The following is a 14,581-nucleotide window of genomic DNA, read 5'->3' on the forward strand; positions in this document are numbered from 1 at the left end:
AAACAGTCAACATGCTAGCTCTTCTCAAAATAGCAATGCAGCTCAGGCTAGCTGCCTGAATACATACTCAGGGATCCAGGCAGGTTTGGTCTCAGGCAGCTAGTCTGAGCTGCTGCCCATGCTCTCCTTGGCTTACCCTGCTATTTTTAGTGCATTAGCTTGAGCAGAGCTAGCATAACTCTGTCTCCCCAAGCTGGGGGGAACACTCCCCTACACGTAGCCTGTGAGATCATGTACAACTGTAGACTTTTTTTTCAAAAAGTCTAAGCACCATCCAAATACACGTGCTCCTATTAATCTACTTTTACTCAGAAAACAAAAGGAAATCAGGTCCATCCCAGAAATAAAATCTATAGAAATTAACCAAAAGCAAACACATGTTCTAATGTAATCCCGCCAGGCACAATAGTGATACTGCAAGTAGCCCTTTCCAATGACACTATATTAAATGCAATTCACTAGCTTTTGATAATAGCCCAGTAACATTTGAGCATCATAGAAAAGCTCATGAGGAAATGAATAATTCTGTATTCAGAGCACAATTTGAATGGTATGCTCTAAGTCAGGCCTGGGGCCACAAACTGAATGAGCAGGATACAAAGAAATATTGAATAGCTACCCATTCAATGAGCACCATCCATTCTGTCCACTGAATCAGATAGGGGTCCTGTGGGAAAAAATAGTGTGATGGGAGTAATTAAAGACTGTATCCTAATCCACATGCACAATTAGGTTAAAACAAATTAGGTTACACAGGCAACCTAAATTCTGATATTTTCTAACTTTTGAGTGCTTCACTTTGCCACCTTAGTGTTCTTTAATGTAGCTTTAGTGTGTAATTTCCTAGGTTTTAAAAAAAAATTCAGATTTTTTAAAATGTGGAACTTATTGAGTCTCATATGAGTGATCAGCAGGGTTAGACCTCTTAGATCCACCACCCAGACTTCTGCCACTTGAGCTAAGTAATTGATAGCAGTAGTAGGCTCTCATTCTCTATGTGGGCCAGCCACTAGAGGGAGATGAGACACATATTTTACTTACAGGTTTTACAGGTATTTGTTGACAGGAGACTTAAAAATCCTGGGTTCTATTCCAGGTTTCTGAAGCCACTGTATTCTAGTGACCATAGACCTATGCCTCTGGCCCCTGCAGTCTGTATTCGAGTCCTAGTCTCCCTCCAGCACAGCTCTCCTCAGCTCCTCATTCTAGCCTATCTCATCACCATTCCCCCATAGTTCCACATCCCAGTCTTTCTCCACCCTTCTGTTTTGTCCCAGTCCTTCACCACCATTCCTCCAGCTTCTTATCTCAATCCCTCCACCTGTTTTCCCCCAAGTTGAGCTCCTCATCCCTTTGCATTCCTGTCAGGTAGCTTTCTCCCTTTCTCCCTCACTGCTTGGGGATCAGCAGGGAGAAGACAGTCTCACTGCTCTCAGTTCATGTGCCCGGTGCCACAGTCATCCCTGACTGCCAGAAAGAACAACTGCAGAAAAAGTACTGCTCACCCTCTACATCCCTGGGATGGATCATTCTCAATGCAGACAGCATCTTCGGAGAATTTAGCTGCCAGATGTTAACAAGTCTCTAGCAAACATGTGCAAACTGACACATTCCAGAGGCTCATAACTTGGCCAAATTTGGGCAGATTTTCACAGGGATAGCAAAAGGCAGAGCAGCACCCATACCAAAATTAAAGTTCCTGCTCCAAAGTAAAGAAGTGCTAGGCCTTTAATTAAATGGTTGTACAATTTTTTTTTTACCAAGAGCGAAACATTTTTTCTTAACCTCATGCCTGGAAATGACTGAATGGTTTTTGATCAAATTTTCTGAAAAAAATCTTTACCCCGAAATAGTCCCCCATCATGGAAAACTTCATCTCAAACTGCTAAAGTTTGGTTAAGTTATAAGCAACTGAAAACAGGGTATTATGATGGAAAGTGTCAGGCCTCTTTAACTACAGGCATGGATAAATGTGCCATCTATAATTTTGGTGGCTTCACAGTGTAAGTGCAATTTTTAAATGTTCTCCTTTTGAAAGCATTGTGTATTGTTTCTTAGCTTTCCTTGTTTGTTAGGAGTAAAATGTATTTAGAAAAACTAACCCAAGGCCAAGCTGCCTACAGACAACTTCAGCATCTGCATCATCCCACTGGTCATCACAGACAGTCCCCCATTGGCCAGTATGGTAGACTTCCACTCTTCCTTCATGAGCATTGCTCCCACCAGCCAGACGGATTGGAATAAAGGCTACAGTTAAACACAAAACAGAGGAAAAAGTCATTTATTTCCCAAAATGATAATCAAAGCTATACACAAATGGAGAGCACTCAGCTTCACTTGGCTTTGGTCAAGTATTATGCAACTTCTTAACTAGATGAAAATCCTGAAACTGAACTGGTTAGAGAAGCCTAAGTGCTTGCAGAATTTTAGGGCTATAGGGACAAATGCTGCTCTCAGTGAAGCGGGTGGGGTGGTGGAACTGCACCAATGTATGTGAAGGCAGCATTTACTCCACAGAGTCTCGATCACATAGGGTGAAATCCTGGCTCCCCTAAGTCAATGGCAAACCGCCCACTGATATTCAGTGGGGCCATGATTTCACCCAGAATATCTTCTGGCACTGATCCCAGTCTGTACCATAGTCAGTCAATGAAAAGTCACTCTATCTGGATTATTTTAACTGAGGAGGGTTTTCCCCTTAACCTCTATCTGCAGTGAGTCTTCCTTGTTGCTCAAATTGGGGGCACAAGGTTCCCTCCAGCTGTGACTCCTGCACAGTTTTCCTTTCAACAGCTACATATCTGAGCATGAAACTACAGTGATGGAAATGATACAAAGTTATATAATGCACTTGAACTATTTTGAAGTAACTTTTTAAAAGATTATATCAGTATCAAATATCTGGATGACTAAAGTGTGACTCAGTTCAGTTTACACTCTCCAGCAAATTAACTTTACCCTGTTATCTTTCCATTTATTTGCCTGCTGAAAGTGAGCATTTTGGAATTTCTGAAGACCCCCTCTGAACATTTCACCAGCCATGAAAGCTGATGATTTTTCTGATGAAGCTTTCGTAGAAAGGCTAGTGGTGGCAAGAATCTGCAAAAACACAAGCCACTTCAAATAATGTTACCTAATTAACTTCAACCCTAGACTATGAACTATAAATCAATCTTCTTCTAGCACTCTTAAAACAAAGTTATTTTATTCCACTATGCCTAAATGAGCCCTCTAAGCAAAACAAAGAGGCTTTCTGTTGAAATTTCAACTTCCTTTGAATGGAAGGGGAAACTTGGTGAACTAGGTAGTGTGACTCTCAAAATCTGTATTTTTAATTTCTTCATGTATTATCAACCTCATAAAATTGAAAGCTTACTTGCCCTGGAAATAATATGTAGGAAACTTCACTCTCAATTGCACTAGCTTTAAACTTCACAACAAAGGATTCAATCCAGCACTGACATCAATGGAGTTATAGCCGCATCAGGAATGCAGAATAAGGACCAAAGTGTGAATATTTGCCAAAAACAGTAAGATTGTAAACACACTATAATGACTTTTCGAAATCTGTTCATGCATACATAAAACATCAGTATTTTAATGCACCTCCATAGTATGTGGGGCGGGGGGAAGGGAGGATGGCAGAATCTACAAAACAAACTGTAGCTACTTGTATAGTCTTTCTTTTCTGTTTTGTGCAAATAATAAGGGTCAAACATTTGAATTCTGATTGACCTATTTGTGCTAGCAATTCTTTGCTAATGCATTCACTGTCTCTTGGACACTCATGTACCTGATTTGCAGGTATAGTCAAGTACTTAAATATTCAAGAATCTGAAATTATATCCACAGTTATTTGAGGCCACACTTATGCAGGTAAAAAAAAAAAAAAAAAAAAAAGGGAAAGCCTAATGAAAGCAAGACTGAAAACTTGACTCTAAGTGTGGCTGAACACAACTGCTTAAATGCCTAATATAACCTACCTCTTATGGAAATTATTTATCCTCAAATATATAACTGTTCACTTAACTTGGTGGAGTTAGGGCTAAGGGAAAAGATTTAAATTGTTTAAGTAATACATCTATTTTTAAAATATTTTTTTTTAAATAAGAGGCACAGGCTACCTACAGATCCCAAACATATTCACTCTGATAGCAAAAGTGAAGAACTCTGTTTGTGTAGAATGTATACTAGGAGTTAAATCTTGATCCCATTGAACTCAATGGCAAAATTCCCATTTGGCCTTCAGTAGAACATCATTTCCCTTACTTCAGTGGTCCAGTTTGTTTCCGAAATTAACTGGAATACTGCCCCCATTTCCTGTACAACTGTGAAGATATGTATGACCAAAACAACTTGATCACTTACTCTTTGAACATTTTAAATATCAAAATATCCGTCATAGGAACTTGGGCAAAAATGTGTCCATCCCAGCATGGGCCATAAGGTAGAGATGGGGAAGAGAGGGTACAAAGCCTTACACTTTCTTGTAACCCTGTGCAGGGGCCATCTACAATCACAGCTCTGCTCTAGTGCCAGTGGTGTTAATTCCTCAATGAGGGTAAGGTGAGGATGGAATCATGGCCCCCCAACACCCATCACAGAGCCCAGGGGAGCTGCTGCATGTGGAAGCAGAAAGCACACTGCACCCTTTCCAAGAGTGACAAAACTCACTCCAGCATCTGCAACTGCCCTAGACCCTCTGCCCCTCTGCTTTGGAGAAATTCTGGCTAGTTCAAACAGAACTCCCTCTGGGATCCTCACTGCTGCACAACCTACCCTTCCTCACAGCCTGTGTTTTAAAGCAACAATTAGCTATTTGCTGCTCTCAGAATGTGGAAGGACTTTTAAAAAGTGAATGATACTATGCTACATTTTATTTTAGATCTTTTCTTGGACGAGGAAATTAAACTAGGATTGTTTTTTAATGTAATCGTGTACATTATGACTGTTCAAATAAGGCAAAAAGTTCATAAAAAATTATATACTTTTACCATGGGAAAAGCTACACATGACAGCAGCTGCCATTTTTTGAGGACATGTTCCGCCCTGCCAGATGTCTTTTTCACACAGCAGTATATTTTCTTCATCACCATGGCAACGTACATCACTCCAATAAACAGGGATAAGGCCCAGTCCAGAAAATGGTGTATACTTTGCTGTACCTCTTTTGCTGTAGAAGGAAAGATCAGCATTGGATATTGGGAAATATTTGTTTGAGATGTTCACTCACAAATGCATGGGAGACCAAATCCTGGGGTGCAGGAAAAGGATTTTGCTCACCAAGAAAAAGTTGCAGGGCAGAATCCTTGTCTGCAGTCAGTCAGGATGTTCATGAATTTGGGCCCTCACCACTAATACAGGATATAAAGAGGAACACCAAATGTAGCCTGTTTTTCCCCATTCCAGTATAAGATGATTTGGTATAGTGGAGCCACACTGCACATGAACCAGTTGGGTCTGCATAACCTCTGACCCCATCACATTCCCCTTTCCTGTATGCTGAGTGGCAGAGACCAATCACAGAGATCTCTTCCACAGGCCACGAAAGGGCAGCTTCCCTACATGAGACCTTCAATGCTCTTGTTCCACTGTACAGCTAACACAGTTTTTAAGGGTATGTCTACAGCATAACCATGCGTTGTTGTCCACTCTTATTTGCATGGATTCTTATTTTTAGTCATTCTTGTTTAAATGGTTCTGTCATTGACACCATCACTAAACTTTCCTTGCTGATAAGGATCCTATACAACCAAAATACTCTAAGTGCTGAAGGTAGGAACCAGTTAAAATGAAAACAGGAGAAAGAAATATTGCATGTAGGCATCTGTAACCATAAGCAAAATCACAGCCTCCAGATGGGCTGAACTTTTATCTCCTCTAATCTGCATATTTTTATAAGTTGGCTTGGTGTATGCAGATTAACATTAGACATTCCAAACAGCTTAGATTCAGTTCTGACTGGCACTCTTAAGAGTGGAATAATCACCAGAAATGTCAGAGTGCAAATATTGCATATTAACACCCAGAGCCTGTAGCAAACAAGATGACATTTGATGTACAGCTGAAACAATGTCAGAAAGGCAATAAAGCCACCATATTTTGAGAGTTACTATGAAACTGTAAACTGAATGGGATATTGAGATGATTCAAGTAATGGGATTGGCTAATGCACAAGGTATTGATTCTTTAGAAGCCTAAATTGCATTATCCATGAAAAAAATCCATATACTTATGATCATTTCTCACCCCCCCACACACCCATTTTCATCTTATAATAATTATACCATCTATATAGGCACTTTAGAGATAAATGACTGGCTAGGGTTAATGGAGCACAGTTCAATAATTCCTAGCTGGTAATTATCCCCAGAAAATATCCTGAAAGTTATTATTTAATTAATCAAACCACTAGGGAATATTCATAGCAACCTACTGAGTATGATATGATAGTCACACCTGCCTGTCAGATCCCTTAATTTAGACAGTCATTCTCCTGTCTCTGTTAGAGATAACTTTACAGGTAGTGAAAGGTGAAATATACACATGCCTTCCCCCGCAAATAAATTTGGAGTCTTGACAAAACAATTTGTTTTCTATTTTCTTCAGGCATCTGGTAGAATAGATAATTTCTGAATAGACAAATACAGAAATAACTGCTGCTCGCTAGGCCCAGAAAGTCCCAGGGACAGTAGGAGTGCTGAGGTGTTAGCCTAATTCAGGGCTTCTCAACCTGTGCAACATGATTAAAATTCTGTAAACCTTCTCCATGAAAACCATGGCACTTCGCCTGATTTACCTCATGTACAGTGAAGTCAGAATCAGGACTCATATTTCTTCCCCCCAGTTTGTATTTATTCCCCTGATGAGTCTAGAGACCTGAAGGACCTACTGACCAGATGAGCCTGTTAAATTCGCAGGGTTGTTGTGAGTATGTATGCATCAAGGATTGCCCCACATCTTAACAATATCCCTCAGACTTCCCAATGAGCTTTCTCCTTCAGACAAATTCTCAAGACATCCCTTCTTTTCATGTGAGACATCAAATCTACAGAGTGGTAGGGAAGAAGAGAAGGGGGTTGCTTGACACTCTTCACTCACTATCCCATGCACTGCTCCCCAGTTCCCATGGAAACAGTCCTTGCATGCCCTAACCTTTCATAATCAGATTCCCAGTTTTCAGTGTGAAAACCTGGTTACCATCTTTGCCTCCCATTCTCTTCAGATGCCAGAAGCAGCCTTACAAACCATATGTTGATTCTCAGAGCAACTCCTTTGAGACATTACAAGAATTGGGGGTAAGGATTCTGGGGATAACCAGCTTTAATATACAAAGCAGAACAGGTAAACACTTCAGGCAGCAGATATTAGTGGTTGCAACATGCTTACTACCTAGTTATTGTGTAACTGTGGACGGGTGGGTAGAGAGGGCACTTTTTTACCTTGCCTCAGGCAGCAAATGCTTGGTGCATCTGAGGAGTAACAGTTGTGAGTGTTTGAATGTTGGGTAATGGAAGGAAAGATATTAAAACTCAGGCCTAACGTTATATCGTGGCATTGCTTCACAAATATCTTAATAGCATTGGACACACAGTTATAGATTCAGCTGCAAAGTCTGTAACACAATACCCATTTCTTTCTCTGAAGAAGTCATATAAAGGTTTTATGTACACATTCCCAACTCTCTGACTAATACCTTTGCTAAGTGGGTGTACCACTTCCTCTATCATTTAGAGACTGTATCAATTGAGAATGAAGTCATCACTTAAGAGCAACACTTTTTTTTCCAGAATAATATCCCATTCCTAATGGATTTTAAAAATATTTATCAAATCCAGAGCTCCTAAATATGACATTGAAATAAGCTGGTAAATTTGATCTGGGACTAAAACTTACCCAAGCTCAAGCTGTCGACATATGACTGATGCATCATTATTGTCCCAATGACTGCTGCAGATTGTTCCCCAAATTCCATTCAAATAAACTTCAACTGTGCCTTCAAACTCATTCTTGCCACCTCGAAGTCGCACTGACCCTAGATAAGAGAATTTTAAATGATTTAAGTAAGATGTTTGCTGTTCATGACTGAGTTAACTTGTGCCATTTGAAGGACATGCAGTCTCAGCTCCACTCTGCTATAAATATTTTCATGTATCATGTACTTGCTTCAAGTTCATTAAAGAGGGTGCTTCTAATTAGCACTCTCTGGTATCTAATAATTCCTTTCTGTTGACTCAAAAGGAGGTAACCCATTCCATACAATAATTTAATGAGGAAACATCTTGATTCTAACACTGCAGCCAAATATCAAAGATGTGGGGAGAGGGAGTATATGTACATATCAATATAAATCGCATTAATGATAGTCTATACATAAATTTTGTTAACATAATCTGCAATGTTATAACAAGGAAACAAAATATTATACACAAGTGATATATTTTTATCTTCCATCTGATTTAAAGGAATTATAAAACAATCACATGGATTGCATAGCTTCTGTATTGACCCACATAATATATTATGCATGTCATGGATGCCAGCAGTTTATTTCAGGCCAAAGAATGCATTTGTTCTTACTTGCCATCAAACGCTTGATGTAGCTATTACAAATTCATTATAGGCCTGTATCAAATTTCCAAATAAAACAACCTCAAAACATAATCATAACACACATTCTTTTCCAGTCCTTGTGTGTGTATCATCAAAATACAGGTTGAGAGCACAGAACACAAAATCAAGAAATTGAATAGTATTATAGTAGATACCACAGTATTCTCTTCCCAACAGTGTAAAAAGTCCCTACAGCTACATGCAATTCAAACACCAACTGCAAAAGTGTGAAACAGTCACAGTCATATTTGTTATCCTACAAAGGGAGAGCAAACAATGAATGTGCCATAAAAATGCTACTAATTTGACAAGAAGGTAATATATTGTAGCTGTTATCAAAAACTATAGATGGGTATTGCATAAAATATCAAGTGATCCACCTGCCTATACTCTGCTCTATTTAATAGCATAGCATAGACCCTTTCCACTCTGTAATTTTTTAAGCAAGGGGAAAAAAAATCTATTTATTATAATGGCTAGGTTAAATTTTTGTTCCCTCCCCACAAATTTCACTGCAAGTCTGTTCTGTTTTGAATGCAGTTCTCCAGGGTTATAAAACCTTGAAGGTGAACCATTGCCAAGTAATTCAAGTCTATTAACCTCAGACTTGATGTATGTACTTTTTTGCCCGTGACTTATTTTCACCGCATGTAATACAGTAATATACAAGTACCGCTTATTAAATCAATTTTATAAGGTGATCCTTTTATACAGAATACATGATTTTGTAAAGATTTAATTATAACAATACTATATAAAAGCACTGAAAGAACAGCATTTTGAAGACTCTACTATATATCTGAATAAATCAATATTTTACTCCATTTATAGCCTTCCCCGTCACACACAGACATAGCCAGATACACACACTGGAATTTTATCTCCTATATCTGTTCTTTCCAAAATCCTTCTGGATAGACTATTATTTTAATCACAAGACATCAATTGCAGACACAGCAATATTTAGAACAAAGTGATTCTTGACATACCAAAAAGGGGGCTTTAATAGTTGTCTGTCTTTTAAAAAATAAAAGGGTTATTTTTGTACAATGACCTTTTTCCTTTCACAATCGTGTGGGACACCCATGGTAAGCAATAAAAGTGCTTCCTGCATAAATATTTCAAGACCTTTCTGTTATCTGGATAAGTAAATACTTGAAGAGTAAAAATTCTCCTTTCAGAGCCACAAGATAGATCTTGACTTCAATATTCTGCTCTTTCTGCATCTACAGAATTCCCACTGGCAACACTGAGACTACTCATATACAGAGAGTAGACTAAAGTATCAAGATTAACTCTGCACATTGGAGAATTTTGCCCTAACACCTTAAGTCCTTTGCTTGTCTAATATTCTCCAAATTTTACAAGTTCTCTACAAAAGTTTTATTTACAGGATGTCTGTTTGCACAGTATCTGACAAAAGTAAAGTGATACAGTACTGTATGTACTTCATATGTTATTCATGCACTCTAAAGAATGTGTGAGTATGTATCATGTGACTCGTGTCATAATTATGTAGTGGATAAAACTAGTTCGCAAATGAACTAAAACAACTTCCCCCAAAGTTTACTTAACATGTTGCAGTATTCTGGCACATTGGCAGCTGCTACTCTGAATTTGACTCACTGGATTCATATAGTTTTAAAATACACAAATGACAAAATGTGATACGTAATTTCTATATGAAGGAATAGAACTAATTTTAAATAAACACATCAATCTTTTAAACATTTTTTTTGGTTTGGCTCTTTTTTCTATAGATAAAACTCTTGATTTTGTAATAGGCCTAGTCTCTTAATATGAGATGTATGATGTACCATGGTGGAACAAGGAATTACATTTATGAACACTAGTATATGTTCATAACGTATTGCTAATTAGCTATTCATTACTATACCCTTATAAAGAATAAATGGTCCATGATAATGTATTTTCCTGAGTATATGTGATTCTGTGCATGCATTTAGGGCCCCAGTCAGGTTCTGTTAAGTCAATGGGAAAACATCTGTTTACTTTAATGAGTGTAGGATCAGACTCTTAGTTACAAGAAAACAATTTAAAAGGCCATCAGCTTAAGAGTCATATATTGTAAACCTAAACCCCAAAAAACTGTTACTAATAGTACCTTAAAAGAAAAATTTAAATTTAAAAGTGCCATTTACTTTTCTCTGTTCTGTTTTTTCAATTTCATCTTGAAAATAAGTCAATTTCACTTTTATAGACAGTTTCAATTTCAGACACTGCTGCTGTGCTTGGGTCTGAAAGAAACAGGGGAATTTTGTTTGTTTGTTTAAAAGCCTAAGATTCCACTGGAACCTTGAAAAATTGTGGAAACACTTCCATTCGTTTTAGGTTTTATAAAAGCTTGTTTTTTACAAAATTTAAACTTTGGCCCAAATTTGTGGAAATAGTTAAAGCAGGGATCGGCAACCTTTAGCATGCCAGGGTAAGCCCCCCTGGCGGGCCGGGCCAGTTTGTTTACCTGCCGTGTCCGTAGGTTCGGCCGATCGCGGCTCCCACTGGCCGTGGTTCGCCACTCCAGGCCAATGGGAGCTGCGGGAAACGGCGCAGGCCGAGGGATGTGCTGGCTGCCACTTCCCGCAGCCCCCATTGGCCTGGGATGGCAAACCGCGGCCAGTGGAAGCCGCGATCAGCCGAACCTGCAGACGCAGCAGGAAAACAAACCGCCCGGCCCGCCATGGTGTTTACCCTGGTGAGCCGCAGGCCAAAGGTTGCCGATCCCTGCCCTAGACCATAGAGCAAGGCCGCCATAGAAGCCAAGCCCATTGGCTACTTCCCTGGCAGCTGTGACTATCCCCTCTCTGGAGGGGTTACAGGCTCTGGAGTAGAGTTACCTCCTGGTAAAACAGCATTACCTCATGTGTGGATTTCTGCCCAAACTGTTGGGTTAGCAGGAGAGTAGACTCAATTTTAAAATGGTGATTTAAAAAAAAAAAAAGAAAGAAAAAAATAAAGTTGACCAGCACTGAAGGAAGCATGCCACAAAGAACTACTGTTTGTCTCTGCTACCATCATACTCATCATACACATCCTCTCAGAACCCACTGAGTCCTGACCATCACCTAGAGTGGCTTTTCAGAAGGTAGAAACACACACTGGAGCTTCTGCTTCTTCCTTCTATTCTCCCTGCCCCATCTCACACCAGTAGCTTCAAAGGATACAGATAATCCTTTTTGACTAAGAAGGTGTTAAGTGAAAGACATTGAACCAGGCTCAAATCCACCTCTACCACATCTTTAACAAGCTTGCTTCATACAAAACTATGTGGATTAAAAACTGCAGACAGAGAAATAACTGTCAAAAGTAACAGTGGAAACAGGGCTGGATGAAGATGTAAATGCCCCATGCTCCCACAGTCAAGTGATCTCATCAGAATTTGTTTCATTTACTTAAAAATATAGCTCTGTTGGTTGCAAAGTAAAGCTTGAAAATGTGGCCTGAACATAACTGATACAGGTATCAGAGTAGCAGCTGTGTTAGTCTGTATCCGCAAAAAGAACAGGAGTACTTGTGGCACCTTAGGCCTTGGCTACACTTACCAGGTAGTTCGACGGCTGGAAATCGAAGTTCTGGGTTCGACTTATCGCGTCTAGTCTGGACGCGATAAGTCGAACCCGGAAGTGCTCGCCGTCGACTGCGGTACTCCAGCTCGGCGAGAGGAGTACCGCGGAGTCGACGGGGGAGCCTGCCTGCCGCGTGTGGACCAAGGTAAGTTCGAACTAAGGTACTTCGACTTCAGCTACGTTATTCACGTAGCTGAAGTTGCGTACCTTAGTTCGAACTGGGGGGGGGGTGGATGTAGTGTAGACCAAGCCTTAGAGACTAACAAATTTATTAGAGCATAAGCTTTTGTGGATTACAGCCCACTTCTTCGGATGTGGGCTGTAGTCCATGAAAGCTTATGCTCTAATAAATTTGTTAGTCTCTAAGGTGCCACAAGTACTCCTGTTCTTATAACTGATACAGTGATATCTCCCTGAGGCTGCAGGTTGCCTGAAACAGTGCTCTAAGAGGTGCATCTCAATTGGGTGTTATCACTAAGACACTGTTCTAAGGAGCCCCTCAACACTACCCCAGTAGAGGATTCTGTGCATGGCAGGAGAAGAGTGCTGCGAGTCTGCTGTTTCCCTGAGTAATTTAACGCCCAGCCGCTGTGTGTGGGAGAGTGGACCTGTGCTGCCACCCCATATGCTCTCAAGGGAAGGGAGACCTTGTTGCCAATCTTGGGAGGAAGAAAGGGGGCTCTGCTTGTCTGGGAAGGGAAAAAGCCTCATGGCATAGGGAAGAGGCACAAGGGCAGGACTACTGGGTAGGGGAGGGGTCCATGTCCCTAGTGTGTCTATGACCTCAGACTGCCTTAATCTAGTTCAGAATGAAGAAAGAGGATCAGAAAATCACATATACAGGACTATAAACCTACACACACTCAACAGAAACTCCCTTTCACTTCTACATGTTTTATATTACTGAGGAAAAACATTTACATTGTGTTTCTCAATCAATTTCACCCAACGTTACTGACAGTCAATTGTGTTTGTATACAGTTCGGTAATTTTAGTTGCTCTGGGATCTGCCCCAAGTCACATGGGTTCATAGCTGGTGTTACCGTTTAAACCAGGTTGGGTTTGCTTCTAAATGCAAGTAAGGGTATCTGTTCAGCTATTGCTGAGATTTGCTCTGCAACACCTGCCACATAGGCTCAGGATGAGACACAGGGAAAAAACTCTCAGCCAACTTTTAATTAACTCTAAAGAACAGATGGGCTTCATGTTTCTTGCAGCTTGTAAACAATATGACTGTCCCACTTGCCCCTCTTGTTAGTTTGCTCCTAAATCCAAAGATTCTAGCTGTCTGTATCCTACATCTAATGAAGAACAAGTGTCAGGACAGATTGTATTTGAATCAAATGAGATGGGGATCACTTCCAATTGCTGCAGACATGTTTATGGTGTTAGCTAAAGGTGTGCCAGCATTTCCTTTATAGACTGCTACTATGTTCAAAGGTTTGTAACTTGGATGTAAATCTATTTTTGAGAAGCTGGATGGAGGCTGATACTTGATACCCTTAGTTCTAGTGCTGGTTGTTCTGAAGTTACAAGGGTAGAGCAAAGCACAAGAAACATCTTAAGTTTGGAATCAAATGCCAACATCTAACATCTGTATTATCATTTACATTTTGGAATATACAACACATTGTGGGCTAGTACTTAATGAACTGTTAAAAACGTATGTTTAAATGGTGGAGTGGGTAGTGCCCTGAAAAGTCATTGCACTAGCCTTTCATCCCTGAAGGCCTGGGATCAATTACTAGTTAGATCCAAACTGAAAATGAGTTTGATGGTCTTATCCTTGTACCTAATGGTCATTTTTCCACACCATTTAATCCCCTGCAGTAATTCAGCAAAGATAGAGAATGATCCAAGACTTGCAAAACTGGGCCTGTCCTAATTAAGGAGTGAACTGCATTGACTGGTCTGTATGGGGATGTTAGTGCAAGAACTGCTTAGGTTATGGGCCCAATCAAACACCCACTGGAGTCAATGGGAGTCTTTTTGTTGACTTAAAGGTGTGCTGGGGGCCTGATCCAATGTCTGCTGAAGTCAATGGAAAGACTCCCATTGATTTCAGTGGGTATTGGATCAGGCTATGCCTCCCTATAGCCAATGCTAATAATACCTCATTTTCATGAGCATTAAACTCAGTCTAAAATGATGATCTAATCCCAGTAGTTTACCCTTGGGAAAAAATTGATATTGTGCGTCCATGAGAATTAATTTTTCAAGAACTAGCAAGGGATTTTAGTATACAGTCTTACTGCACATTCAGGGATCTTTAAGACGAAAAATCCCTAACTACTGCATGTATTGGTTGAAATAGTTCTTTGGAGCATTATGGTTCATCATGTCAATGGTCAATGGCTTAAAACTCCTTTAAAAATAAATTTAAA

At 39.9% G+C, this 14,581-nt stretch overlaps 1 protein-coding gene across 3 annotated transcripts in view; it reads right to left on the minus strand.

Moving 5' to 3' along the window:
* The window catches only part of PRSS12 (serine protease 12), a 72,084-nt gene that overhangs the window by 53,598 nt on the left and 3,905 nt on the right, over positions 1-14,581 (minus strand). For 2 of the 3 annotated variants that reach the window (XM_054030501.1, XM_054030500.1), the window contains exons 2-4: positions 7,897-8,035; positions 4,995-5,173; positions 2,103-2,247 (exon numbers count right to left, since the gene is read on the minus strand). In XM_054030501.1, the coding sequence (XP_053886476.1) occupies positions 2,103-2,247; positions 4,995-5,173; positions 7,897-8,035 (463 nt within the window). The remainder of the gene's footprint in view (positions 1-2,102; positions 2,248-4,994; positions 5,174-7,896; positions 8,036-14,581) is intronic. The other variant, XM_054030502.1, reaches the window with a different exon arrangement.

Source organism: Malaclemys terrapin, chromosome 5 (assembly GCF_027887155.1).
Source record: "Malaclemys terrapin pileata isolate rMalTer1 chromosome 5, rMalTer1.hap1, whole genome shotgun sequence".
In the NCBI taxonomy this organism is placed as follows: Eukaryota; Metazoa; Chordata; order Testudines; family Emydidae; genus Malaclemys; species Malaclemys terrapin.